This window comes from Oryza sativa, chromosome 4, assembly GCF_034140825.1.
Source record: "Oryza sativa Japonica Group chromosome 4, ASM3414082v1".
Lineage (NCBI taxonomy): Eukaryota > Viridiplantae > Streptophyta > Magnoliopsida > Poales > Poaceae > Oryza > Oryza sativa.
Genome location: NC_089038.1, coordinates 29,693,266 through 29,718,806, shown reverse-complemented (window position 1 = coordinate 29,718,806; position 25,541 = coordinate 29,693,266). Strand labels below are relative to the sequence as shown.

Sequence of the window (25,541 nt, the reverse complement as noted above, 5' to 3'; positions counted from 1 at the left end):
GGTGATAGGCGGCGTGCTATGGGGAGACGGGTTAAGGGTACGCACTACACATGCTCTTCTAAAGGCCAAGAATTTGTTCAAGACGCTTGTTGCGTCATGCATTGCCCTTGGGAGGATTTTTTCATCAGATTCTTAGGGCCTGTTTGGTTTCCAGGGACTTATTCCAAATCCATGTCATGTCGGATGTTTGGATACTAATTTGGAGTATTAAACATACACTAATTACAAAACACATTCCATATCCTTGGACTAATTCACGAGACGAATCTTTTGAGTCTAATTATGTCATGATTTTGACAATGTGATGCTACAGTAAACTTTTTATAATTATAGATTAATTAGGCTTAAAAAATTCGTCTCGCGGATTAGCTCTCATTTATGAAATTAGTTTTTTTATTAGTCTATGTTTAATACTCCAAATTAGCGTCCAAACATCCGATGTGACATGGGCTAAAAAGTTTTAGCCCCATCTAAACACCCCCTTACTGGTGCAGTAGTTACCCTGTCTACTTTCCACAGTGATAGGACAGACAGCTTTCGTGCCGGTAGACGCAAAGGGAGAAATGGCAACTTCACCTCACCGTGAGCGTAGCGAGAAGACAATTCAGACGTAGTAGAGCCAAAGCTGAAACTTCAGGCCTTTTTGCGATAAGCTGGAAAGTTTGAGACGTAGAAGGCAGCGCGGCCTAGCTTACCGTTCAGGTTTGGCCGCCTCCATACAGCGACGTGGTGCGCCCCTTGTAGTACGTATAATCTTCAGCGCGGGGTAAAGAGATTTCAGTCTCGCTCAGAGCACGGAGCTTGGACAGGTGTTGATAGCCTCTCTACTCCTGCATTTGGTGGGCAAGCCGGTGTGTACCCAACCTGAACGCACCGAAACACAGTGAGTATTAACAGCATTATTATCCACGGATTTTGTACTAGCACGGCAAGCAACGCCATGTACTTTCATGAGGGAACATAATAGTACTTGCTGAGTATGCGAACCAAGGAGATATATGTGCTTACTGCTTACTGTATATAGTAGCCATGGTTCCATGACAGCCAAAATGCAATTCTTTACCTGTTCACTTCTACGCTGCTGCTGCTAATGAAGACAGCAGTGAGCAGTGGTAAGCATATGCGAGAGGGAAGGAAGGGTGGTGGGGGCATTATTCCCGATCCATGCACTGAATGGAACCAAAAACGAACTCAAAGGTGATAATTGATGGGGAATAATGACACGTCAATTCCCGTCCCCACCGGCTCATTATCGTACACGCGACGCTGTGGCGTTGGCCGCTTTGGCCTGACCCCGCTTTCGACGTGCCGTATAACGGCAGGCCGGCAGAGCCAGCCAACCTGTAGAGCTAAACAAAATTAACCCCGCGCCGTACGATTCTCTTATGCAGATTGGCCATTCCGGCGCAGGGTGTACAAAACCACACAATTGCCACGCCTTTAACACGGTTACCATACACGGTAATATTTTCAGCTTTTAAAACCACAGTATGTCTCACGGAGTCGCGGTTACTGAGTAACCACCTTATCACGGAGGTCTGGTAATCGCACTGAAAACGGTAAGAGGAACCCTGTTCCGGTGCCTCCTAGAGCTACTCTATCTATCCCATAAAAACAAATCTAATGTAAAATACGATACATCTAAGTAATATAAATATGGATATTAGTTTGTAGTATTAAATTTATCACATCATATTTATGATTTATTTTTTCTGGGACAGAGCGAATAATTAATTATCCGGCAAATGCAATTGAGAGTAACATGACGAATGCCCCCATGTTGTTCCGGCACATTTGGCAACCGGCAACTGGCTGGCAAGCCCTTGGAGGAGAGCACACAGCTTGAGAGGCCGTGACATGTAAGGATCGTATTCCTGAAAGCAATCATGGGATGATAGGTCATTCAGCAGCATGCCCATGTTATATCAGCCTCTTCGCACATCATCCATCGTTTTCACCCTCCACTCACCGACGATCGATCTCTCCGAGCGAAAGGCTTAGCCGATTCGTGCCCAGGATAAGAACGAAACGAAACGAGCATAGTTTTTTTTTTTTTGAACGAACTGAACGAAACGAAACGGATACTCACCGGGCGTGAATGCCACCACCAAGGACACGAATCTTCAGCAACGGCTGATCTACATATGGATATCTGCTCCAAACTTTCGGCTCTTCAAGTGACCAAGTGGCGATCCCAATCATATCATATTAGTGAGAGATGTGTTCTAAGATCCTGGTTTATGTCTGGACCCCCCGTTGGCTGACGACATTCTGAACATGGAACACATGCACCGCCACCGCCCTTTCCGTTTTGTTTTCGTTTAAGATGCATTACTACCAGACAAGAAGAAACAGAAGGAGGGGAAGAACAGAGGTGGTTGGGCTTGGGCACACTAGGACCCTGGACCTGGGCGTCAACTCCTTGAGCCAATGAACCATCGGCTCAGGAGCGATGCATCTGGCTGACTTTCTACTACCGCCATTTTGCACGTTGCATCGCGCAGCAGGTTCAGTGCTGCTTTGCTCGACACATCGTTGAAACGTTCGCAACGTCGATGATGGCCGGAGGACAACGGCCACGGTGGCCTGCTCTCTTGCCTCGCCTGCACGAGGAAGGCGTGTGTGTTGTTTTCACCCTCTTTTCGTAGGCAGAGCAACATCAGGAATGAAACATATGCATGTTATCCCGGATTTTATGGAGATTTTGTGGCCACTTCAGATGGCAACCGCTGTGTGAGAGCCTACCTACCTGCCGCTAAATATTCCCATCGTCCCCTCCCTTTCAGCGGTAGCTGACAATCGCAGATTTATATTGAGATGTGAACTTAAATACTACTAGAACAGGGCAAAGGAATAGAATTTCCAGTCGCTTGAAGTGTCCCTAGTCAGATGTTAACACTTTTGTCCGTTAGCAACATGATATAGTATTTGCTTATTTGAAGTCAGCAACCCCTTCTCTCACAGTCTCTCTCAAGTTTCAGCTACGAGCTAACCAAATTCTGCAGGTCTTTTCATATGAGAAAATTGGCTAACCATCTATATGCATATCCAAGTATCCAATTAGTTTTGTAATTCCTGAGTCCTGACTAGAATGTGCCTGCCAACTGCCAAGCGATTTTGCTATATATTTATCGATAAATTTTTCCCAAAAAATTTGACAGATGTAATTACAGTACAATCGTAGTGTAATTACACTGTAACTATAGTGTAACTTGTATGTAATTTTCAAAAATCTTTCCGTAACATGTTATTTCGGTAAAATGAAAGTCGTGGGAACAAATTCTTTCACATATGTGTGCTATGATTTGTTTTCTTCCTCACCAAAACAGATCGTGTAATAGATCTAACGATTCAAAATTATGTAAAACTTACATATAAGTTACACTGTAGTTACATGCAAGTTACAGTGTAATTACATATAAGTTACAGTGTAATTACACTACGATTGTACTATAATTACATCTGATAAATTTTTGGGGAAAAATTTATCGACAAATGTATAGATAGTCCCACTGCCAAGATTCTAGGTTCACTTTACTCTGCATGTTTGAGAGAGGGAAGTGCGCAAGCCCACCAATTATCTGGGGCCTTTTAGTAACTGGGTTGTACGATTTGCTTGATGGACTAAAAGAGGTGGGCCCATTACCAAGCCCATCGGTTCTGGCTAACAGAGTTACGACCACACATCAGTTGGGCTCGTTATCACCAAATAGTACTCGGGCTGGTTTTTTAGTTATGAACAGTGTCCCATGAGTATAAAATATTACTTCAACTGTTAGGATTAGGAAAAAGTCCACTTTAGATCCGTCAGCTTTCCATTGAGTTTAATCATGTTCCTAAACCGCAATACCGCAAATTTTAATTCTCAACTTGTGAAACCGGGTTAAATTAAATCCCATGGCAATATGGATGACCAGTTTCTCTTGCGTGGCACTCTAGTCAACAACAAAGAAAAACATGTGGGACCCATATATAAGTGAGAAGAAAAAAAATAAAAAGAATATGTGAGGCCTATATGTCAGCTCCCACTTTTTTCTTCTCTCCTTTTCCCCGACCGCACACGTTGTTCGGGGCTCTAGACTGAACCGAGTGATAGAGACGAGCCCAACTCCCAGCGGCAGGGAGGAGGGGCCATGAATCGGTCGCTACTCGGCCATCTGCTCAACGCCGATGATGATGATGAGGTGCTCACCAACAAGTCTGGGTTGTTTTCATCGATGAGTCCTCGCCGCACAAACTACATCGAGACAGACACGACTTCCCTTATACTCGGCCGACAAATCGACGATCCTACCGGCTGCGACATGGCGCACGCACGGGCTTACACCTCCTATTTCACCATTCGGCTGTCGTCGTCCCCGACTCCAGGACCTCGCCAACACCTTAACCTCTAGCTCCTTTCCCTCCTCCTCTCCGCCGCCTTCGCTAGCCACCTCAATCTCACCAGTCACAACACAGAGCAAAGCTTATGACGTGTTGCCTAACATCTCCCACGCGATAGAGACGACGGGTTCACCCTTGGCATGGAGGGGACGAGGGGAAGAGAAGAGATGAGATGGGAAGGAGAGGTGGCCACTTACATGTGGGCCCACACATGATTATTTATTTTCTTTTTGTTGGATAGGATGCCACATCAGTGAAACTATCTACCTATATATTTAATTTAACTTAGTTTGTAAGTTGGGGGTGTCATGATTTCTGGTATTGCGTTAGTGATATGATTATACTCGGTGGAATAAGGGACCTAAAATGGACTTTTGCCTTAGGATTACACATTTGAAATTTTGTGGATCGTAGGCCCACAGGCTACAACGATGCAACGTGATAAGTCGAAACGTGTCAATTCTTCCAGGACATAATTGCGCTAGATTGATTCAGGCTCTTGCGGAGTTAGTAGGAGCACGACTTTGTCTGCCCTCTTTGACTTACGTGCATCTCTGTTCCGTTCCAACACAAAACTTGATTGTGTAACACTGTCACATCAAATATTTAAACATATGTATAAAGTATTAAATGTAGGGAAAAAACCAATTACACAGATTGCGTGTAAATTACGAGTCGAATCTTTTAAGCCTAATTGCGCCATGATTTGACAATGTGGTGTTATAGTAAACATTTGCTAATGGCAAATTAATTATGCTTAATAAATTTGTCTCACAGTTTACTGGCGGAATCTATAATTTGTTTTGTTATTAGACTACGTTTAATACTTCAAATGTATGTAGTATATTCAATGTGACAATCAAACTAAAAATTTTTCCCCACTAAACAAGGCCTAATCCTCGTATGGCGTCGGTAGCCTACGAACTGTGGGACGCAGGTAATTTGTCCATTCGCCCATTCTCTTCGTTGAATGTCCAACAGCAATGCTCACAAGAGGGCATGCAATGTTAGGGGTCCTAGCACGGAAGACAATCACATTACTGGAGTAGTAGAAAACTGCAATAAATGACATGACATATACTAGGTGCCGGTGGCCGCCCATTTCGACGATTTGGATGCATCCCAGATCACAAACCGTTCGCCTTCAGTGAGTGAGCTCACCTCCATGAGTAAAACTGTCATCTTTTGTGACCTGTCTGTTGTTGCTGTTAATTGAACAGACGTATGCTGGTGCTTGGTGGGTTCTCCATTTCTAGGCACAGGATTATCTATTGGATTTTGTCCACTCACACACAGATCGTAGCATTGGTTTTGGTTTCGCATCACGAAGAGTTGAAGGTGATGAATTCGCCAAAACCAAAAGCTCTATAGGCAGAGGACCCTTCTACGGCCAAATTGCTTGCCCTTTTCTCAAAAAGAGTGGACCATGGCTATAGCCACGGAAAAGGACGGCAGCAGCACGCTTAGAGTTTATCAAGTTTCCACTGCAAGAGAGATCAGCCGACATTGTTGCGACTTGCACCGGCAATTCTCCTTGTTTTGACTGACGAAACAGATGTCAAAACACTCGAAATGGTAGGCGGCCAAAGCCTATGGTGCTTTGAGCCAGTGGAAATGCAGCCGACTCGTATCATATCATTAGCCCATTAGCCTTTGTTCTTACCTTTTTGTTGCAATTAGCCTTTCGTTTATATATAATTCAACAAGACACCACAGGAGCACTCACATGCCCAAACCTCGTTTTGATATCTTCGGAGTGGGAGCGTGTGGATGGCTTTCCACACAAAAACCACCACTGACTCACCGAGTGCGAATCATGGTTGTCACTTTCAAGCAATGAGTGATCATGCCTTATTAAGCCTTGGCACAGTCACAGTGCTAATTAGAGTGCGTGTCATATATGGTTGCGCTGAACTGACAATTACAGCTAACTGCTTAGCACCTGAAGTTCTGTAGAACGTTCAGGCTTAATTAGCTCACTGCTCATCATCCGTACACCGCCGATTTTGTTGGGGGCAATTGTGTTTCTGCCCTTTCTTTACATCTCAATTGTGATTTTACCCCTACTTTTTAAGGTTTGTGATTTTGCCCCTGCTTTTTTTAAACGAGGCAGCTGCCTGCCCCTACTCTGTTAACTGATGGTAACGGTGTTAAACGTGTGGTGAATGGACAAGTATACCCCTGAACATGTTTTGGCCTGCACATGATACATGTTTCAAGTTAATTTTGAGCAAATTTCATATGGGAAATAAATGTTCACAAATTTTGTAAAAGTTGATAGAACACAATATTTTGGATAATTTTGATAGAATTTTCGCAATAATTTGAACACAGTTTATAAACGATGTCAGAACAATATTTTTGACAAAATTTTGACAGAAATTCATCAATAATTTGGACACAAATTATAGAAGATAACAGCACACTATCAAGGACAAAATTTCAGCAATAATTTCTGCTCGCTGCTTGCTAGCTCGCTGCTTGCCAGCTTGCTGGCTGCGGGGCCGCCGGCCGTGGCGTCTCCCTGCGCGTGCAACACCGCGGGGCCGCGCCTACGGAGCCGCCGCGCCGACGCGCCGACAGAGCCGCGCCGCTCCTTTCCGCCGCTCCTCGGTCGCGGGGCCGCCGTGCCACCGCGCCGACGGAACCGCCGCTCCGCAGGGCCGCCGCGCCGCCGCGTCGACGGAGCCGCTGCTCCTCGGGGCCGCCGCGCCGCGCCTGCCCGCGCCCGACTCCACCGCGCGCTGGCCCGAGCCGCCGCTCCTCCCTGCCGCGCGCCGCCGCCTGTCGCGTAAGCCCCTGCCGCCGCCGCTTGCAACCTAGCAAGCTAGGTTTTTCGATTGGATCGGGGACAGCAAGGTTTGGGGATTTGGTTGTTTCATTGAAGCAAGGGTAGAATAGTCATTCACAAATTATAATAGCATTTTCTTTTATCGTTTAATTCGGAAATCCTAGGCCCACGAAACTACCGTCCAAACAGGGGCAGACGGCTACTTCGTTTAAAAAAACAGGGGCAAAATCACAAACCCTAAAAAACAGTGGTAAAATTACAACTGAGATGTAAAGTAAGGGCAGAAACACAATTGCCCCATTTTGTTGGGGACAAGGGATGTGTTGTCATTTGCCAGTTTGATATGGGACCAAACAACTACTTCATATTCCTCAAGACTTAGGGCACTGGACATGAGTGCTCGGTAGTAGGAAAGGAGAATGCAATTGCCTGTCCCTTTCATGATCATTTATGTTCCTCTAGTGCGATAAGGTCCATATCTATGAGCATCTGTATAGGCCCTGATCAGTTCTAAAGTATTTTTTTCAAACTTCTAACTTTCCATCACATCAAACCTTTCATACACACAACTTTTCTATCACATCGTACCAATTTTAACCAAACTTCTAAACTTCAGTGTGAGCTAAAAACCAGCCATAGTTATAGTCTTAGGCAGTTTATGGATTATGGTGTATATAACTAATATAAGCGCACACCAGCGTGGAGAATGACGTAGCTAAAACCTCACTCTGCTATGCACTACGGATGGAGTTGCTGACGAACCCTGCCCCAAGCATCACTCAATAATCACTATTATCACCCATCGAGGAAACCCGCGTCCAGGAGTTCAAACAAGATGTAGTAGTATTGTATACTGATAAGATCATAAGAGTAGATGTCTCTTGAGTTAAAAGGGGAAAAAATGAAAGCAGATGTCTCTAAGTACCGGGGCTCATTCGTTTCAAAGGAATCATAAAGAAAAAGGTACAGGAATATACAATCCAACAACTAAACTGCCCTACGTTTCAAGGGAATCCACCAAAAAAAAAATCCATTCCTCCATTTTTAGGGGAAAAACATAGGGCAAAAATCCACTCCAACTAAATATTTTCAATCCTTTGACTAGCTTGCTGAACAACCATTGGGAAGCTTCATGTGTTTTTCAATCCTTATATTTGCGCATATATTCCCATATTATTCTTACGTTTTTTCTATTCTTATGCTTTGAAAATCCTACAAACCGAACGAGCCCTCAGAAAAATAGAACAATATCGTATATTTATTTTAGATAGGGAAAAGTCCATTTTACACCCTCGAACTCTTATGCTTGTCTAAAATACACCCATGAACTACAAAACCGGATATAACACACCCTCGAACTGTCAATACCGGACACTTAACCCCCCCGGGCTGTTTTTACCCTGGTTTTTGCCACGTCGGATGCCACGGCGGATGCCACGTTAGCCCTAGCCACGTCATCACAAAACATAACATGGGCCAAGCCCATGTTCTCTCCCCCTCTCTCTCTCTCCCTCTTCGTTCTCCTCTCTCTCACGACCCCTCCTCACGACCGAACGAGCAAGCGGCGGGTGCGGCGGCGGCGGCGGCGGAGGTTCTTGCCGCCGACGCAGGTAGTGATGATCAAGACTAGCGAAGCTGAGAGGAGGTTTCCTGCTTGTTTGGGGAACAGGAAGGTATGTGCAGTGGGGAAATTTCTGTTTTTAGGGTTAGAGGTGATACTATACAATCTTTGATAAATCAAGTGAAATTGGTTGTAGGGTTTGTTAGATGGATGCAGTAGATAAGCTTGTGGTCAGATTTCATTTCAATGGTGAATTTCTTTTTGATGGCAAGAACACATGTTATGTCAATGGACGTGAAGCATTGTCTTACGTTGACCGCAAGAAGGTTTCCCTTAATGAGATTCGTGATCAAGCAAAGGAGCATTGTGAGGTTGCAGAAAAGGCGTTGTTTCACTGGTGTTTTCCTGGGAAATCAATAGACGATGGACTCAGGGTTTTGCATGATGATAAGACTTGCCTTCTAATGGCAAAGTATACCACACAAGGAGTTGTGGCAGATGTTTATGTTGAGTTGGTTGATATTGAGGAGATAGATACTGAGGCAAACAAGGATGAAGTTGGTAGTGATTTTGAGGATGAGATGAAAGAAATTAGTGATAACGATGATTTAGATGACAATACTGTAGAACTGATTGGAGGTAATGAGGTCATAATGATAAATTCTTCACCAACTCATGTAAACAAGAATGATATGTGTGGTGGAAAGAGAAAGGTGTTCAAGACATCTAGTGTAGGTACAAAAAGTAATGGAGATAGTAGCTCAGACAGTGAGTACCTACCTGGTGATTCATCTTCTTCTGGTGATGATGAAGAGGCTGACGAAATTGAGAAGACATTCAAAGAGTTTAAGAGGAAATTCAAGGCTGGTCATGTTTCTGAGCTTGATGAGATTACATGGGCTGGTGGGGCTGAACCAAGTAGGGGTATTGTGCCGTATGTGCTAGAGGAAGGACATGAGACCCCATATTATGACTCAAGTGATGATGAGGCCTCTTTTGATGAACAAGGAAGCAGTGGTGAGTTGGTAAAGCATGAATCTAAGTACCCAAGGTTTAGAAGCAACAATTCTTCAACCTCTCCATTTTCTCTGGGAATGAAATTCAGTAGTAAAAAGGAATTTAAGGATGCAGTAATTCAGTATGCCTTGACTGAAAGGAGGGTTATAAACTTTACAAAAGATGAGTCACATAGAGTTAGAGCCAAGTGTGACTGGGCAACATGTCCTTGGTACTGCCTACTGTCACTCACAACTAGGTCAGAGAGTTGGCAAATAAATAGTTTTACTGCTGAGCATACATGTCCACAAAGGAAGAAAACAAGCTTGTCACTTCAAGAAGAATTGCTGAGAAGTATGAGAACCTGATCAAAGCCAATCCACAATGGAGTTTGAATCACATTCAGACTACTATAAGTGAGGAGATGTTTGCCAATGTTAGTATATCGAAGATCAAAAGGGCAAAAGCTTTAGTGATGAAGAAAATGTTTGATGATAAGAAGGGAGAATACAGTTTGGTGTTTAATTATCAAGAAGAATTACTGAGAAGTAATCCTGGAAGCACAGTGATGGTAAAACTAGACTTAGATGAAGTAGAACCTGTGTTTCAGAGATTTTATGTTTGTTTTGATGCTTGCAAAAGGGGCTTCCTTGCTGGTTGTAGGAAGGTAGTTGGTTTAGATGGCTGTTTTTTCAAGGGAGCAACCAATGGTGAACTTCTTTGTGCTATTGGTAGAGATGCAAATAACCAAATGTACCCTATTGCATGGGCAGTTGTTGAGAAAGAGAATAACGACTCTTGGGACTGGTTTTGTAGCCTCCTCTTCAGAGATTTGAAAGTTGGTTCTGGTGAAGGATGGGTGTTCATATCTGACCAGCAGAAGGTGAGCTATTTAATTCATTGTAAGAATTTAGCTGACCATCAATTTAACCATGTACTGATTGATTGTCTATTTTTCACATTGTAGGGTATTCTGAATGCAGTCCACCATTGGGCACCCTTAGTTGAACATAGAAACTGCGCAAGACATATCTATGCCAATTGGAAAAAGAAATTCAGGAACAAAGAGTGGCAAAAGAAATTTGGAGGTGTGCCAAAGCTCCAAACTCCATTCTTTTCAATCTAGCAAAGGCCCAACTTGCTCAGTGTACTGTGGATGGAGCTAGGGCAATTATGGATACAGACCCTCATCACTAGAGCAGGGCATGGTTCAAGATAGGATCTGATTGTGATTCAGTTGACAACAACATGTGCGAATCGTTCAATAAGTGGATTGTGCAAGCCAGATATTTACCAATCATTAGCATGCTTGAGGCCATTAGATGCAAAGTTATGGTCAGAATACAAGAGAATAGAGACAAGGCTGCTAAGTGGAATACTCTAATCTGTCCAAACATATACAAGAGATTGAAGAGTTATATTACAGAGTCAGCCTTTTGCCATCCTATTTACAATGGGGATGATAGCTTTGAGGTAAAGACACAGACTAGTAGGTTCACAGTAAATCTGTCCACCAAAACATGTTCTTGCAGATACTGGCAATTGTCAGGACTTCCTTGTGCACATGCCATATCATGCATATATTACAAGTCTCCTAGTCTGGATTCTTTCATTGCAAGTTGCTATAATGTGGATCACTTCAAGAGCACATATCAGCATTGCCTCAAACCTGTGGAGGGCATTGATGCTTGGCCAATATCTCAGAGACCAAAACCATTAGCTCCCAGATATGTGAGGATGCCTGGACGACCTAAAAAGGAGAGGAAAAGAGAAATAACTGAGAAGTGCAAGACAACTAAAACATGCAAATTGGGCACTATAATAAGGTGCAGTAAGTGCAAAGGGGTAGGTCATAACAAGTCGACTTGTGATTCCAGGCAGGGAGTTCAATCTGCACGAAATGCTAGTGGTCCTCCAACAAAAGCTATTGTATGCCCTCTATTTATACATTGCATTGTTTCTCCTTAAAATGTAATGAAACTTTAACTGTCTTTTCTTTTTCATGTAAACCAACAGCTAGCTGTACCTGGATCACAACAGAGCTCCACTAGTTGCCACAAAAGGAAGGCAAATGCATCAGCTAGAGCAATTTCTACAGAGAAGGCAAAGAGAACATGCACTGGTCTTGGTTTACAATCTAGGAAGTCTTCACAGGATACAGTCAATGTAGGTTAATTACATCATCTAAATCTGAGACCTGAATTTGTGCATACTAACATTTTACTCTTCTCTTGTAGCTTGACATCGGTAAGAGGAGAGTGATAAGGACTTCTGCCACTGCAAGGGTGGCAACAATTCTAGGGGGAACAGCAACAATGAACCTGCATGCTCATGGACGATCAGCACATGCCTCATCAAATGTGACCATTACCGTGACTTCTGGAACTGCAAGTGCTCATGTGCAAACTCATGAACCAGCTCCTAGAAGCAATTCACCACAAAGAAAGAGAAGGCTACCACAACTTCTACTATCACCCCCAAGATCTGATGGCAATGAGTAGTAAAGCCATTGCTACCAATTAGCTCTTATTATGTATTGCCAAACTTATGCCTGTACTTTGTGATGCCAAACTTGTGGCTTATTGTTAGTTATGATGCCAAACTTAAGGCATAATGTCAGTTATTAAGCTAAAACACATGCCTATTGTCAGTTATGATGCCAAATATTGGCTTACTATGTTCTAAATGCCAACATATTAGTTTGGTTCATTGGCTTGCTGTGCTATAAATGCCACATTTAACTTCTGTTAATTTGTAGACAGATTTCACACAAATTTTACACATATCAAACTCCTGGAACTATTTCACTGTTGCTCATACTAGCCAAATACATGTTGACAAACAGATCAATTGAGAAAATAACTTAATTTCATTTCATTGCCATCCCATACATAGCATACATACAGATTGCATACATGAGGAGCTACCACTGAATCTGACTACCACTGAATCTAAAACTTGACTGATAACATAACCATGCCTATCCCCTAAGCCATAATGCAACTATCAGCAATACTAGTCCAGCAACAATTAGCAACAGAAGTTTCCTTCCCTCTTCTAACTGAACAACTCTAGCTCTAAGTTCACAAGCTAAATCATCCTTCTCCTTTAGCTTTCTTGTCCAATCAGCCACATCTCCATTGTGCACAGCCGTCAGCTCATCAATTTGTGCTCTTGCACTCACAAGAGATGCTCTCAGAATTGATTTCTCCTCCTTCAAACCACGAACAACATTGTGCAAATCATTTAACACTTGCCTCAAATAAGGTGTAGTTTCTGGCTCATACCAACTCCAGAAAGTGCAGCCACCATCCTGCTCAATATACAAGAAAAATGGAACAATATTACTTCTATTTAAACAACAAATGCATTACACTAATATTTTACCAACTCACCCGAGCTCTTGCACATGTCAGATACCTCCGAGATGGATTATCCTCACTCCAAGAAATCCATCTTGCTGCCTTCCTTCGACAATCGCAAAGAACAGCTGGATAATAATCAAATTGACCCTCCCTATATCGAATCGGAGGTGGATTGCTTCTGCCTTGACTTGATCTGCTGCCATTTCCAGAGCTGCTCGTGCCCCTCCATCTACTTGTTCCGTCGGCAGAACAGTCCACTAACTCGTCGTTGCTTCCACCACGCGTCGAGCTGGTTCTTCCCTGCTGAGCCATATCCAAAGGCGCGTGCGGCGACGACGCCCGAACCTACCGCTGGTGACTGCGCGCAGAGGCTTCCGCCGGCAACCGTCCGCGCAACCGAGGCAGCGCCGCCGCCCTCTCACCAGCTCCCCGCCGCCACCGCCCTCGCAACTCCACGCCGACGCCGACCTCACGGCTCCACGCCGCCGCTGACCTGGATCTTACGCAGCCGCCGCCGCACTTGCAGCTCTACGCCACCGCCGTAGCCGTTGATTTTGCAGCTCCGCGCCGCCGCCGCTAATGGTCGTGAGAGAGAGGAGAACGAAGAGGGCAGGGAGGGAGAGAGAGAGAGAGGGGGGGAGACGTGGGCTAGGGTTGACGTGGCATCCGCCGTGGCATCCGACGTGGCAAAAACCAGGGTAAAAACAGCCCGGGGGGGTTAGTGTCTGGTATTGATAGTTCGAGGGTGTGTTATATCCGGTTTTGTAGTTCGGGGGTGTATTTTAGACAAGCATAAGAATTCGAGGGTGTAAAATGGACTTTTCCCTTTTAGATAATGGAAATGGATTACATCTCCGGCTTCTGTCATAAGACACAGCCATAAGTTTAATAGTAATAAAAAGGTAAGGTAAAAGTAAATCATAATGAGAAATAAGGTGATGGGACAAATCCCCAACTCCCCTTTATTATTGACTAGCGTTAAACCACATAAATTTTTTTAGCTAGCAATTCTAATGGAACTACACCACCTCATGCTAATCATGCCACCACCAGTTCCTGATTGATCCTCGCCTCTTTTGTCCCACCATGCCACCACTAGGCCTCATTGAGCTCAAGCCCTAGGTCGGTCGTCGTGCTCGCGCAGAGAAGCCAAAGCGAAACTCGTCGACACGCGTTCTAAGTGATAGCAAGGTCCCCCTATGCGCATCGGTGAGATCCTCCCGTCTTACCCATCCCTGGTTCACCTAGAAAGCTCCCAGTGCGACCGGCGTGGTCCCTCGCGGCGGCGCCGCACGACCGCTGCGGTCCCGCGCCATGGCGCCGCGCGACGGCCTTGGGACCGCGTACGACCGCCCTCCACCACGCTGCTGCTCTCCCGGGCTGCGGGAGCGAGGCGGTGTCGCACGTCCGTCCTACGCGACCACCGGTCCTGCGGAATGGAAGAGCGATATCGCCTCGGTCCCGCGTGTTGTGCGGAGGAGGTATATTTGTGTAAATGTTTTCCATGCATGTATATAAACACAAAATATTGAAAAAAATATATATTTTTTCATTTTTTTTTCGAATTTCGATCCTTAGTTGTTTTAGCCTATATTAAAAATTAGAGTATTAATGTTTTATGATATGTGCAGGGACTAGCCATTTTTTCTTTTAGTTCAGCGCTGAGTTTGGTCATATTATGGTTTGTTTGTCATATCCCCTTCAACGGATTGCTGGCTGGAAACACATCACATATTGGATTGCTTTCGGCTCCTAACATTAACCTTGAGTTATGACCTCTAGCATGCACTGGCGGGTGCATAACTAGCTAGTCTAAACACCTTTTATGTTAATAAAAAAAATCTCCTTAGAGCAGGTACAATAGCAGCTATTAGCCATCCGTAAATATATTTTAATGAGATAAAGGATGAGAGAGAAGGGCAGCGGGCTACAAATCTATAGCCAGCTACAGCACGGACTCCAAGACGTAATGTGTGTATGATAGGTGGAACTAGATATTAATAGTATTGTAAGCAACTATTGTATGAATTGGCTATTAGATTGGCTATAGATGAATTAGAGTTAGTAGTGGGCTATACTATTAAACTTGGGCTATACTATTAAACTTTCTCTTATCTATAGAAGATCTATCTAAATTCGTTAATATCATTATCCGGTGGCTATATTTCGAAAAGAATTAAGTATACGCAACGAATTTTTTTCGAGGGAGTATGAATCGATTTTGACAGGAACCGACGTCGTTAGCAGCAAATCCGCAGCAGCAGCCGCATTAATTAAACGATCCGCCATTACCCGCACAAGCACCGGCACGCGAAAATAAAAAAGGGGAAAAAGCGAACCCAAAAAGGCCAAAACCGCGGCCCTCCCCTCCGCCGAGCCACCCGACCACCCAAACCCCAACTCGCCGAACGGAGGAGAGGTCGAGAGAAGGAAGAGGGAAGAGGGAAACGGAGCAAGACGAGGCCGAACGCTTTAGCAAACACGCGGAGAAGGAGAATGCGCGCAACCTCGCGCGCCACGCCGCCCGTGTAAATCTATTGGTGGGATTTTCCCTTCGGTTCCCCAAGAGGCGGAAGGAAGATTGGCCGGATAAGCCGGAGGCCACGGAGGGGCGGTGACGAGCAGAGCGGCCACGGCGGCCGGAATGAAGGGCGGCGGCGGTGGCGGCAAGGAGGCCGTCACCGCCTCCATCCTCCGGTTCCTCCTCCTGCTCCTTCTCCCCCTCACCGCCCTCTATTTCTTCTACACGCTGCACCTCCTCCTCGCCTCCGCCGCCTCGTCATCCTCCTCCTCCTGCCCACCTGACGCTGCCTCCTCCTCCTCCTCCGTGCGCTTGTCGACCAATGGCACCAGCGCGGGTGCTGCTGCGGTGACGGTGGCGGCAGGGAAGAAGGCCCCCGCCGCGGCCTCCACGGAGACGACGCTGCAGCATGTCGTGTTCGGCATCGCGGCGTCGTCGCGGTTCTGGGACAAGCGGAAGGAGTACATCAAGGTGTGGTGGCGGCCCCGCGGCGCCATGCGTGGGTACGTGTGGCTGGACCGCGAGGTGCGCGAGTCCAACATGTCCACGGCGCGGACGGGGCTCCCGGCCATCAGGATCTCGTCGGACACCTCGGGCTTCCCCTACACGCACCGCCGCGGCCACCGCTCCGCCATCCGCATCTCCCGGATCGTCTCGGAGACCTTCCGCCTCGGCCTCCCCGGCGTGCGGTGGTTCGTGATGGGCGACGACGACACCGTCTTCTTCCCGGACAACCTCCTCACCGTCCTCAACAAGTTCGACCACCGCCAGCCATACTACATCGGCTCCCTCTCCGAGAGCCACCTGCAGAATATCTACTTCTCCTACGGGATGGCGTACGGCGGCGGCGGCTTCGCCATTAGCCGGCCGCTCGCGGAGGCGCTCGCGCGGATGCAGGACGGGTGCATACGCCGGTACCCCGCGCTGTATGGTAGCGACGACCGGATCCAGGCGTGCATGGCGGAGCTGGGCGTGCCGCTCACCAAGCACCCGGGTTTCCACCAGTACGACGTGTACGGCGACCTCCTCGGCCTCCTCGCCGCCCACCCGGTGGCGCCGATCGTGACGCTGCACCACCTCGACGTCGTGCAGCCCCTGTTCCCGAACGCCAAGTCGCGCCCCGCCGCGGTGCGTAGGCTGTTCGACGGGCCGATCGAGCTGGACCCGGCGGGGATAATGCAGCAGTCCATCTGCTACGACGGCGGCAACCGATGGACGGTGTCAGTGGCGTGGGGGTTCGCCGTGCTGGTGTCCAGGGGAGTAATGTCGCCGCGGGAGATGGAGATGCCGGCGCGGACGTTCTTGAACTGGTACCGCCGTGCCGACTACACGGCGTACGCGTTCAACACGAGGCCCCTGGCGCGAAGCCCGTGCCAGAAGCCGGCGGTGTACTACCTCTCATCGGCGCGGCGCGCGGCCGCCCTGCGCGGCGGGGACACCACGGTGACGCGGTATGAGCGGTGGCGCCGCGCCAACGAGACGCGGCCCGCGTGCCGGTGGAATATCGCGGATCCGGACGCGCATCTCGATCACATCGTCGTGCTCAAGAAGCCCGACCCCGGGCTATGGGACAGGGTAATTCTTCTCTGCCAATCCATCTTCTGTTGCAACAAAAAAATTCGTCTTCTGTTGCTTACTGCTAGCCATCACACTTGATACAGCAAATGCTATTACTGAACATGATCCATCCCCTTTTTAGCTAGCAAGAAACAAAAACGTAAAATGAACTGCATTACTGCAAATAGTACTTGTGCAAGTATTATAACACCAAGATTGAACATTGTTTGAGTATAATACGACGAAACTAGCATGGGTACTGTACGTGTAATAGTACTAGGTTTGTTTGACAACTAGCAGGAATGTTATATGCAAATTGCCATCTGAAGCTTAGTTTCTTGATCTTGGTTGTGGTGTTCAAAGTTCAAACTGTACTGACGATGCACATTTCACATGGTCATGCAGTCTCCAAGGAGAAATTGCTGTAGGGTGCTATCTTCGCCCAAGGAAGGGAAGAAGGGAGGGGACAAGACGATGACCATCGACGTGGGAGTATGCAGGGATGGCGAGTTCAGCCAAGTTGTGTAATACTGTAACCTAGCCAAAGTGAAATAGGATGATTCAATTTTTTTTCTCTTCTGTTCTTGTATTCTTCTCGGAAGATTACAAACTTGTCATCTCCTGCCGCGTCTTCTTTTCGCCTCACGAGTCACCAACTACAAAGAACTCGAAATTTTGGCCGGACCTTTTCCACTATACATTTGCTGCCCCCACGGCTACGGGCCATGGCTACTCCGGTCCGGTCTACAGTGACGGAGGCGGGGCACAGAAGAGTGCACTAGTGGATGCTCAGCGTGCTTCTGCTGTGTATAGTAGACTTTGTGCTGCAGTTGCAGACTTGCAGTAGTGCTGTAAACTGTGGGGCTGCAACTTGGACCTTGTGAAAGCGCGGCCTAGCATTACGATTTACGAGCTCCATGTGACCACGGCGCAGGACAGCAGACAACAGTCGCCACGCGTCGTGGGATGGAAACGGAAACGAGGGTCTCACCTCTGTTCTGGGGGCATGGTCTACTCGTGAAATCTTACCCGCGGCAATACATTTCCCCCTTCGTTTTCTCTGTATGCCGGGCGCGCGCCGCACGGCAGCCACGGCGTGCGGCGTTCCTTTGTTTTCTGGCAAAAACGACGACCGGATTCACCGGTCCCTTGCTCTCGGTGTACTACAACTCATAACTGGGGTGCCGTTGATGTTCATTGATTGCTCTAGTCACAGACAATAAATGGTTGGTTGATTAGGAGTGTATAACTGGTGGCATCGTCACACGCCGCGGCGCAACGATCTGCTCCCCGCGCTCAGGTCAGTGTCATGACAGACTCACTGTCCAAGCAAATGGCAAAGCAGCTACTCCCATGCTTTCAGACACAAAACATTTGCCAACATTTCCCAGCATGCACATGGCAAGAGAAAAAAATGCATATCCAACTGCGATCACTTGGAACTTCCGTTCTAACCGAAACACTTTTTTAGGCAAGATTCTAACCTAAACATAGACATGAAAGCAAAAGGCTTTGCCTATCTAGTGTTTTTTTTTTAACATGGATAGTGCGAATATTAGGAGTGTTGTACCGTTGTGCGCACATGAAAGCAGGATCACCGACGTCGCTTGTGCTCGTCTTTGCTGTAAGATCCTGCTTCCACCGGCGACGTGTCCTACGTCCCGACACACTTATTGGGACAATGTCACCATACCTATTGATGTGTGCAAAACAAAAACAAGAAGACCGGCACACACGTATAGGCTCCTGCATTTTAGAGTTCCAAGGAGAAACGGGATACTGTAATATTGGTGCTTAGGCCAGTGGGGCCAAATGGTGGGGCAGACTAGCATACGAGCATGGTATGGATACGGATACGAGAGATGCATGCATTGAAACAGGGGTAAACTACCCGCTCACATTATCAGCATGCGGACCAAAATGTTTACCGTGGCTCATTGGCAGTGCTTCTCTCTGTTAGGCTATTAGCGGATGATATATCAAGCGAAGGGAAAGTTAAAGAGAGTTGGAAATTGACCTTAGCTAAAAAAAACGCGGTTAACAGAAAGCAATGGAGTCGAGGGTCTGAAATCTGAAGATACCAAAAAGACTAAAGGACGTCCTTGCCTTCGCACTAGAAGTGTTCCAAAGCCACCAACCTATGTACTTCTGTTGAGTGTGACTAACGTAATTCACCTGCAAATTTACAAAACTGAAGATATACTCAAAACTGTAACAAATATATCAAGGAAAGGTTACTCTTACAAAACTCATACAAACGCTGATGTAACGGGTAGGAGTTTTGTTTGTAAGAATTTTTTAAGCAGGTGTAGCGGTTCTCACAAAGTATGGCTGAATATATGCAGTGGAACGTTTTTTATCTACACATTTAGTGGGAAAATCTTCATCTAACCCCGTTTGCCACAATACACTATTAGTTATAAGCTTATTAAGGGTAGCCCATGCATCAACATACCGAAGAAAATGACACATGTCTTGACATGCAAATACCATCTAATAGTCTGGAGTAGACAGAGAAAGAAGATATGACAATAAGCAAACTTGGGAACAAATATGCACTCAAATGTAAAAACTCGTTTTGAAACTGCCGGATGCTAAATGACAAATGGAATGGAAGAACGTAATGTGGGAACAGAAGTGGAACAACTACAGTGGGAACAACTACGTGTTTTTAACATAGTAGCAGTTTCGATGTGAACTTATAACAGCCGGAACTGTGTTTTGGAAAGTATTATCTGCATGGCCCAACAGCTAAATTAATTGCACTTACCTACTTAGAACTTCCAAAAGCACCGTAATCAGCAGCACTGCGTGGTGCTTCCCAGTTCAACGCCATGTAACTTGATAATCTTAGCAGCCTCCAGAAGAATGCCTTGTGTTGTAGACAGCCACTCATCCTTTGTCTGTAATACACAAAGAATTATGACGAATCATAGAGAGTCAGCGATAGGTAATTTTGGCTGCTCTCCTACTTAGTAAACAAGTTCTCATAAGTTGAACGGACTCAACATTACACAATGGACGTAAATCCTGTAAGAATAAGAACACCATCAATTTATGGTATGCTAAAGGTGTTGATTCCGATGGAATTATCACATTTAGGTAACCTCAATTTTATTGCAGCCCTATCTCTAGAACAGCAACAGACGACTACCAATTTGGATGGACCAAACATGACGCTGTGATGTTGGTAAGTACAGACCAAAAGTTATGCTGAAGACACATTGTTATCCAAAACATGCCAAAAAGCAACAAAATGTGTAACATATAGCTACAAATGGATTATCAAAATACATGACATATCATAACTGTAAAACAAACAGAGCTAATGTACCATTTTCGTGAGGTTGCATCCAATGGTGAGCTCTCCATATGAACTTTCCAATCTTGAAAGATAACAATAAGGAGCTGGTGCTTCTGAGTCTAAGACAACCTTTGGGTTGGACCTTAACATAACTTTTATCTCCTCTGATATGGCAGGAACCTTTTCAATATCCTCAATTCTAATAGGAATCTTTGTCACATTGGATCGCCATTTAGCTCGTGATCTGTTCACTATCACCTGCAAGTTATTAGTAATATCAGGATACAGGGTACGCTTCTGCTAACCCTACCGAGAAGGCCAGAAAACAGAAATGCAGGGAAACTCGCTGAATAAATCCTCACAGGCTTATTCTTGAAATACAGAACAATCAGCATCTTTTTAGTAATATTTTAGTTAACTAACGCAACAAAGCATTGAGGGCTTTCTGTCCTCCAAAATTTAAATAGAAAAACATCATTCCAAGTTTCAAGTGATTTAAATGCTCCAAAGATTATTTATTTTAATCCATCCCAACTGAGACTAAAATTTAAAATTTGAACAAGGTATAAGTTTCATATTTTAGTGATAAAACGAATGATGATGATCTTTGGCAGTAAAAGACCCCTGTATCAGCTAACGAATCTACAAATTGTGATTTGTGAACCATGGTTCACGGTGCATAGTGCAAACCATTGAAAATGTTACTCCCTCCGTCCCAGAATATAAGCATTTTTATAGTTGGACACAGTTATTAAGAAAGTAGGTAGAAGTAAATGGTGGAGGGTTGTGATTGGTTAAGTAGTGGTGGTAGGTGGGAAAAGTGAATGGTGGAAAGTTGTGATTGGTTAGGAAGAGAATGTTGGTGGAGAAGTTGTTATATTTTGGGACAAATCTTGAGGGCTAAAAGTTGTTATATTTTGGGACGGAGGAAGTAGTAGATTTCATCTCGTTTTCACTTGTCCTAGCCTCCTAGGTATTTTGCTTATCATTTACTCCAGAGTAGTGAAATCTGCTTTCAGGTTAAATTGCATCATACTATGATAAAACTTCTAAATATCAAAAGTGCCTAGGTTCCTTGAAGAATCAATCTCCAATAAAATTACAGGACATTACTATAGTTACTGCCTGGAAAACATTCGTTTTGTGTGTGTGCGTGCGCGCGCGCACACCAAAACAGTAAGGATAGGACAAACAAAATGAAATGTCAAGGTGGTTCAGAAAAGCATATTACATGTCACTCCTATGTACATGCAAATATGTGATTCAAAAGGTTTCCAGTAATGCAAGCCATAGGATACCTGGCTGGAGAACAGAGAGTTGGGTACAGTGACAGGAAGTTGTTCTGGATTCATCAATTCCGTAGAAGTCAGTCCTATTTCAATCACCTTGCCTTCTATTGACCCAGCCTACAACAAAAATCCTTCAGTTGCTGGGAGTCCACAAGTATAATTTATAGAAAATCAACAATTACAAAAGATTAAAACAGTATTTGGCCAGCCACAGTTGTCAATTTGAAATGCAATATTCTTTTAGAGAAACAAGGTAAGATCCCAGTCACTTAAAACAGAACCTGTCATTCTTCCTAAATTCTCCCACCTTATTACTGAAAATGGACCGCATGCTTATTCCTTGGAGAAATGCATTGCATTAGTGTTATTTTTCGCCGGGCTGGCAACAGAAAGTCGGCCAGAGTTTATTAAGGTGGGGGAAAACGTTTATAGCATTAGTGTTATCAAGTGCTGAAAGCACAAGTACCGCGAGAAACATTTCTAGTGATAATCATAGCAACTTAGGAAGCATGTAGTATACATGTGATGCTCAAAACTGTCGCCCATGTCCATCTAATTTTTTTATACCCTCTTACAGCCTCTAAAACAATACTTAACCCTTTCCTGGAAACTTGTTCCTAACACACAGTTTAGACACTTCAATATTTGCTATCCTTCAGCTCTGTAAAAACCGATATTTTTTTCTTTACATCAAGCTCTAACAACAGTATGTATCCCTTGTAGGTTGAAGCAATACTAGGAAAATTGCTTGAGAATCTAAAGGCAGTAACTAAGCCAAACACCTGCATATCAACATATACTATGAATAGCAAATGAACAGTTTATACATACAGCCCCCTGAATATACAGAAAAAGTGACCACATATATAAGAAGGCACCTTTATGTATTCTCCAGCTTTGAATGGACTAGAAAACTGTAAGGAGAACCCACTGAGCATGTTACCAAGGACATCCCGAGCAGCAAAGGCAGTAGCAACACCTGCATTATGGAGGAACAATCCAGAATTCCAGTTTAGTTAGAAGTCTCATCTACTGCAGTCAAGACTCAAGAGCTACAAATTATCCCCCTAAATAATTATAGTATTACTGTATTGAGCTTTTTCAGTTCATGTATTCTGAGGTTATAAGCCCTGGAAGAAACCATAGTTACATTTTTTATTTAAATGTGGTATAGCATGTTATTACTCAAAACAGTTACTCCCTCTGATCATAAATATTAGACGTTTAGGATGAAATTTGGTCTAATTTTTTAAATTTTGACCATAAAAAATCATATGATTAGTTCAAAGACAAAAGGAATGTAATGATAAAATTTTCCTTGAAAGTTGAAAAGTACTATCCTGATATCATAAACTTATTAAATTTTAAATTAATGTAATATTGATCTAAACGTCAAATATTTATGACTGAAGGGAATATAACATTACCTCCCACACCACCAACAGTTAGTATTGACTGAGCAGCTACACCACAAGCCTCTGCAAGAGCCATTACTCCAAGTGCAATCAGTCCTAATGACGAGATCTTATCAAATGCTGACAACCTGGTTTGATCAATACTTGAGGCAGCAACTTTAGTGATGAAGTTTGTTTTCCACCTATGAAGGAACCAGACAAAAGAGAGAACAATTGCACCCCTCCATGCCTGTGGAAGATAAGCTGATATGCTTGGTGCGGTGAATCCAGCCCTGAGGAAGAGAAAACATCAGAACAATGAACATTTCAACAATACGAAGATGGATATATCTCTTGCAAATATTGAAGAAATATCATCAATCTAGAGTGTGTTGCACCCCATCCACAACAACGATAAAATCTGCCAGAAAAAGTAAAAAGAAGCCTTACATTTCTGAAAATGCCATAAATGTGATAAGGTATTTCGCAGGATCCTCCAATGCACTCCAGAGGCTAGTTTCATACGAGACATCATTCTTTGTTGAGCTCCCCAAAAGTGCTGATATAGGACTCTGTATCGAATACTTGTGAATCCTCCTTAAAACGATAGGCATGACAAACCAAGCCATCATTGTACCAAAGATTGTCCCGCCAAGTGGAACCACAACCTTTTCTAGGTTTGGATTTGCATCAAAGAACTGTTGTACATGAGGTGTAATTGCATCAGTCAGCTCCTTAACTTTCTTGCCTGCATCAGTGGTAGCATCTAGAGTACACTTGCGAGCATTGTCGAAGATATCAATCCAAGAACTACCACCATCAGATGTTCCAAGCGCAACGGTTTCTGTGGAAGGTACATTTGAGACAGTATTCTGTGGAACTTCTGCCTTAATCCCAGTGTCTGAGGAGTATGCTCGGCAGATGCTTGAAGCACCTAAGAATCCTGGCAGTGCATTAAATCTGGGATTTGAAGTAGACAACCAGTTTGTGTCCATATGAGCTGAAAGAGGCACCCTACTGATCATTGACATACCATTAACTGGAGAATACCGATCAACTGCCTTGATCTGGTTAAGTATGGAAGTGTTTGAGTGCTTAGTACAGCTGCTGAACCACCTTGAAGAAGCACCAGAAGATACACAAGGTCCAAGACATATCTCCATGATATTCTGACTACCAGTTACTCTAGACGATCGACGAAGAGTTGCTGCTATCATAGACATTGTGCAGTCCTGAATACAGAGTTCTAAATAACCTGGATGCAGAGGCAAAATAGAAGTCCTGAAAAACGTGAAATTTCATTAATACATGCGTCAATGCTTCATACATTGCTCAGTTAAGATGAAATTCATCCCAGTAATAGAAGTGTTAAAAGCCTGTTGAAATGCATAACGAACCATAATACAGTATGTCTTAGAGATAGCTTCAAACTTTGAACATGCAGAACAGTAGATCAACATGACGACATACTACATGAAACTCTTAATTGTAGATGTACAAATACCAAAATGAAACTCACAGTGCACAAAAATTCGAATCCACTATAATCAAAACTGCAGATCCGTACTGCCAACTAGATTAAACTTGTGTGATAAATGGTAAATCTAGCTACACAGATTATAGACATCGAACAGTAAAGTGCAGCCATGAACAGATCCATCTGCTTTATGAAATAAACACGATTTTGCATCTCAATCACGATACCAGATTCTGTGAATTCCATCGACTAATTGGGTTCCAACTTCTAGAAATCGAACATTAAAAACAAGTAGTCCGCAGTCCATAACACCAAAACAACGGAGATATCTCCTTATAATATCTTAGGAGACAACTAGCACCCAAAACCCCAAAATCACACTCACGACGGGTTAGAATTCGTCAGCACAATCAGAACTAGGTTAAGCAACAGGGCACATTTGGGCGTCAAATAAGAAGAGAGAAATCGAAATACCGGCGGCGACCACTCCCACCTCCCGAAAGCTACACTAGCATAAACCCTTGAAATGATGCGACGCCGAACCGAACCAGCGGAAGAGCACCGCGCCACAAAAACCCGCACGAGACGAATACGCCGGAGCCGCGATAAATCTCCAGGGCGAGCGATCGCGGCATCTCGAAGCAGTACAGCGAACCACGTCGTGCGAATCGAAGCTACCAAACGAACACAGCAAAGCGCCGCTAGGACGCGACACTGGACTGGGAGCGGGAGGGGGAGTAGGATGCCCGGAGCTTACGATTCTCGGGAGGAGGAGGCGGAGGAGACCCGGACGGCGGCGCGTTCGCTTCCTCCCCACCGCGCTTCCGACACCTAGGCCGGGAAGGGGGAGGGAGAGCGCAGGTGCGCGAGGCGTGAGCGCTGATGGTGACGGGCTACCCCCTT

General features: G+C 44.9%; 2 protein-coding genes and 1 pseudogene across 2 annotated transcripts; 2 read left to right on the top strand and 1 right to left on the bottom strand.

Annotated features, from left to right (window-relative positions):
- The first annotated feature begins 9,427 nt into the window (after window positions 1–9,427).
- LOC136356235 (uncharacterized) lies at window positions 9,428–12,440 on the top strand (annotated as a pseudogene).
- Window positions 12,441–15,479: 3,039 nt separating this feature from the next.
- LOC4336756 (uncharacterized) lies at window positions 15,480–17,870 on the top strand. Its single transcript, XM_015780891.3, has 2 exons — window positions 15,480–17,192; window positions 17,580–17,870. The coding sequence occupies exons 1-2, from the start codon at window positions 15,741–15,743 to the stop codon at window positions 17,700–17,702; spliced, it is 1,575 nt and encodes a 524-aa protein (XP_015636377.1). The 5' UTR covers window positions 15,480–15,740; the 3' UTR covers window positions 17,703–17,870.
- Window positions 17,871–19,041: 1,171 nt separating this feature from the next.
- LOC4336755 (mechanosensitive ion channel protein 1, mitochondrial) lies at window positions 19,042–25,541 on the bottom strand. The gene is made up of 8 exons (XM_015780890.2): window positions 25,396–25,541; window positions 23,612–24,442; window positions 23,195–23,454; window positions 22,646–22,746; window positions 21,777–21,884; window positions 20,509–20,736; window positions 19,945–20,077; window positions 19,042–19,349 (listed from the first exon to the last, which is right to left on the bottom strand). Exons 2-7 carry the CDS (start codon window positions 24,382–24,384, stop codon window positions 19,973–19,975), a joined length of 1,575 nt encoding a protein of 524 aa, XP_015636376.1. The 5' UTR covers window positions 24,385–24,442; window positions 25,396–25,541; the 3' UTR covers window positions 19,042–19,349; window positions 19,945–19,972.

Excerpts from the sequence above, each read along its gene's own strand:
- LOC4336756 (XM_015780891.3), top strand. The coding sequence starts at position 15,741 with ATGAAGGGCGGCGGCGGTGGCGGCAAGGAGGCCGTCACCGCCTCCATC. Across the intron at positions 17,193-17,579 it reads ACCCCGGGCTATGGGACAGG|TCTCCAAGGAGAAATTGCTG; the intron begins GTAATTCTTCTC and ends ATGGTCATGCAG.
- LOC4336755 (XM_015780890.2), bottom strand. The coding sequence starts at position 24,384 with ATGTCTATGATAGCAGCAACTCTTCGTCGATCGTCTAGAGTAACTGGT. Across the intron at positions 23,455-23,611 it reads TTTATGGCATTTTCAGAAAT|GGCTGGATTCACCGCACCAA; the intron begins GTAAGGCTTCTT and ends TCTCTTCCTCAG. Across the intron at positions 22,747-23,194 it reads AACTGTTGGTGGTGTGGGAG|GTGTTGCTACTGCCTTTGCT; the intron begins GTAATGTTATAT and ends TCCATAATGCAG.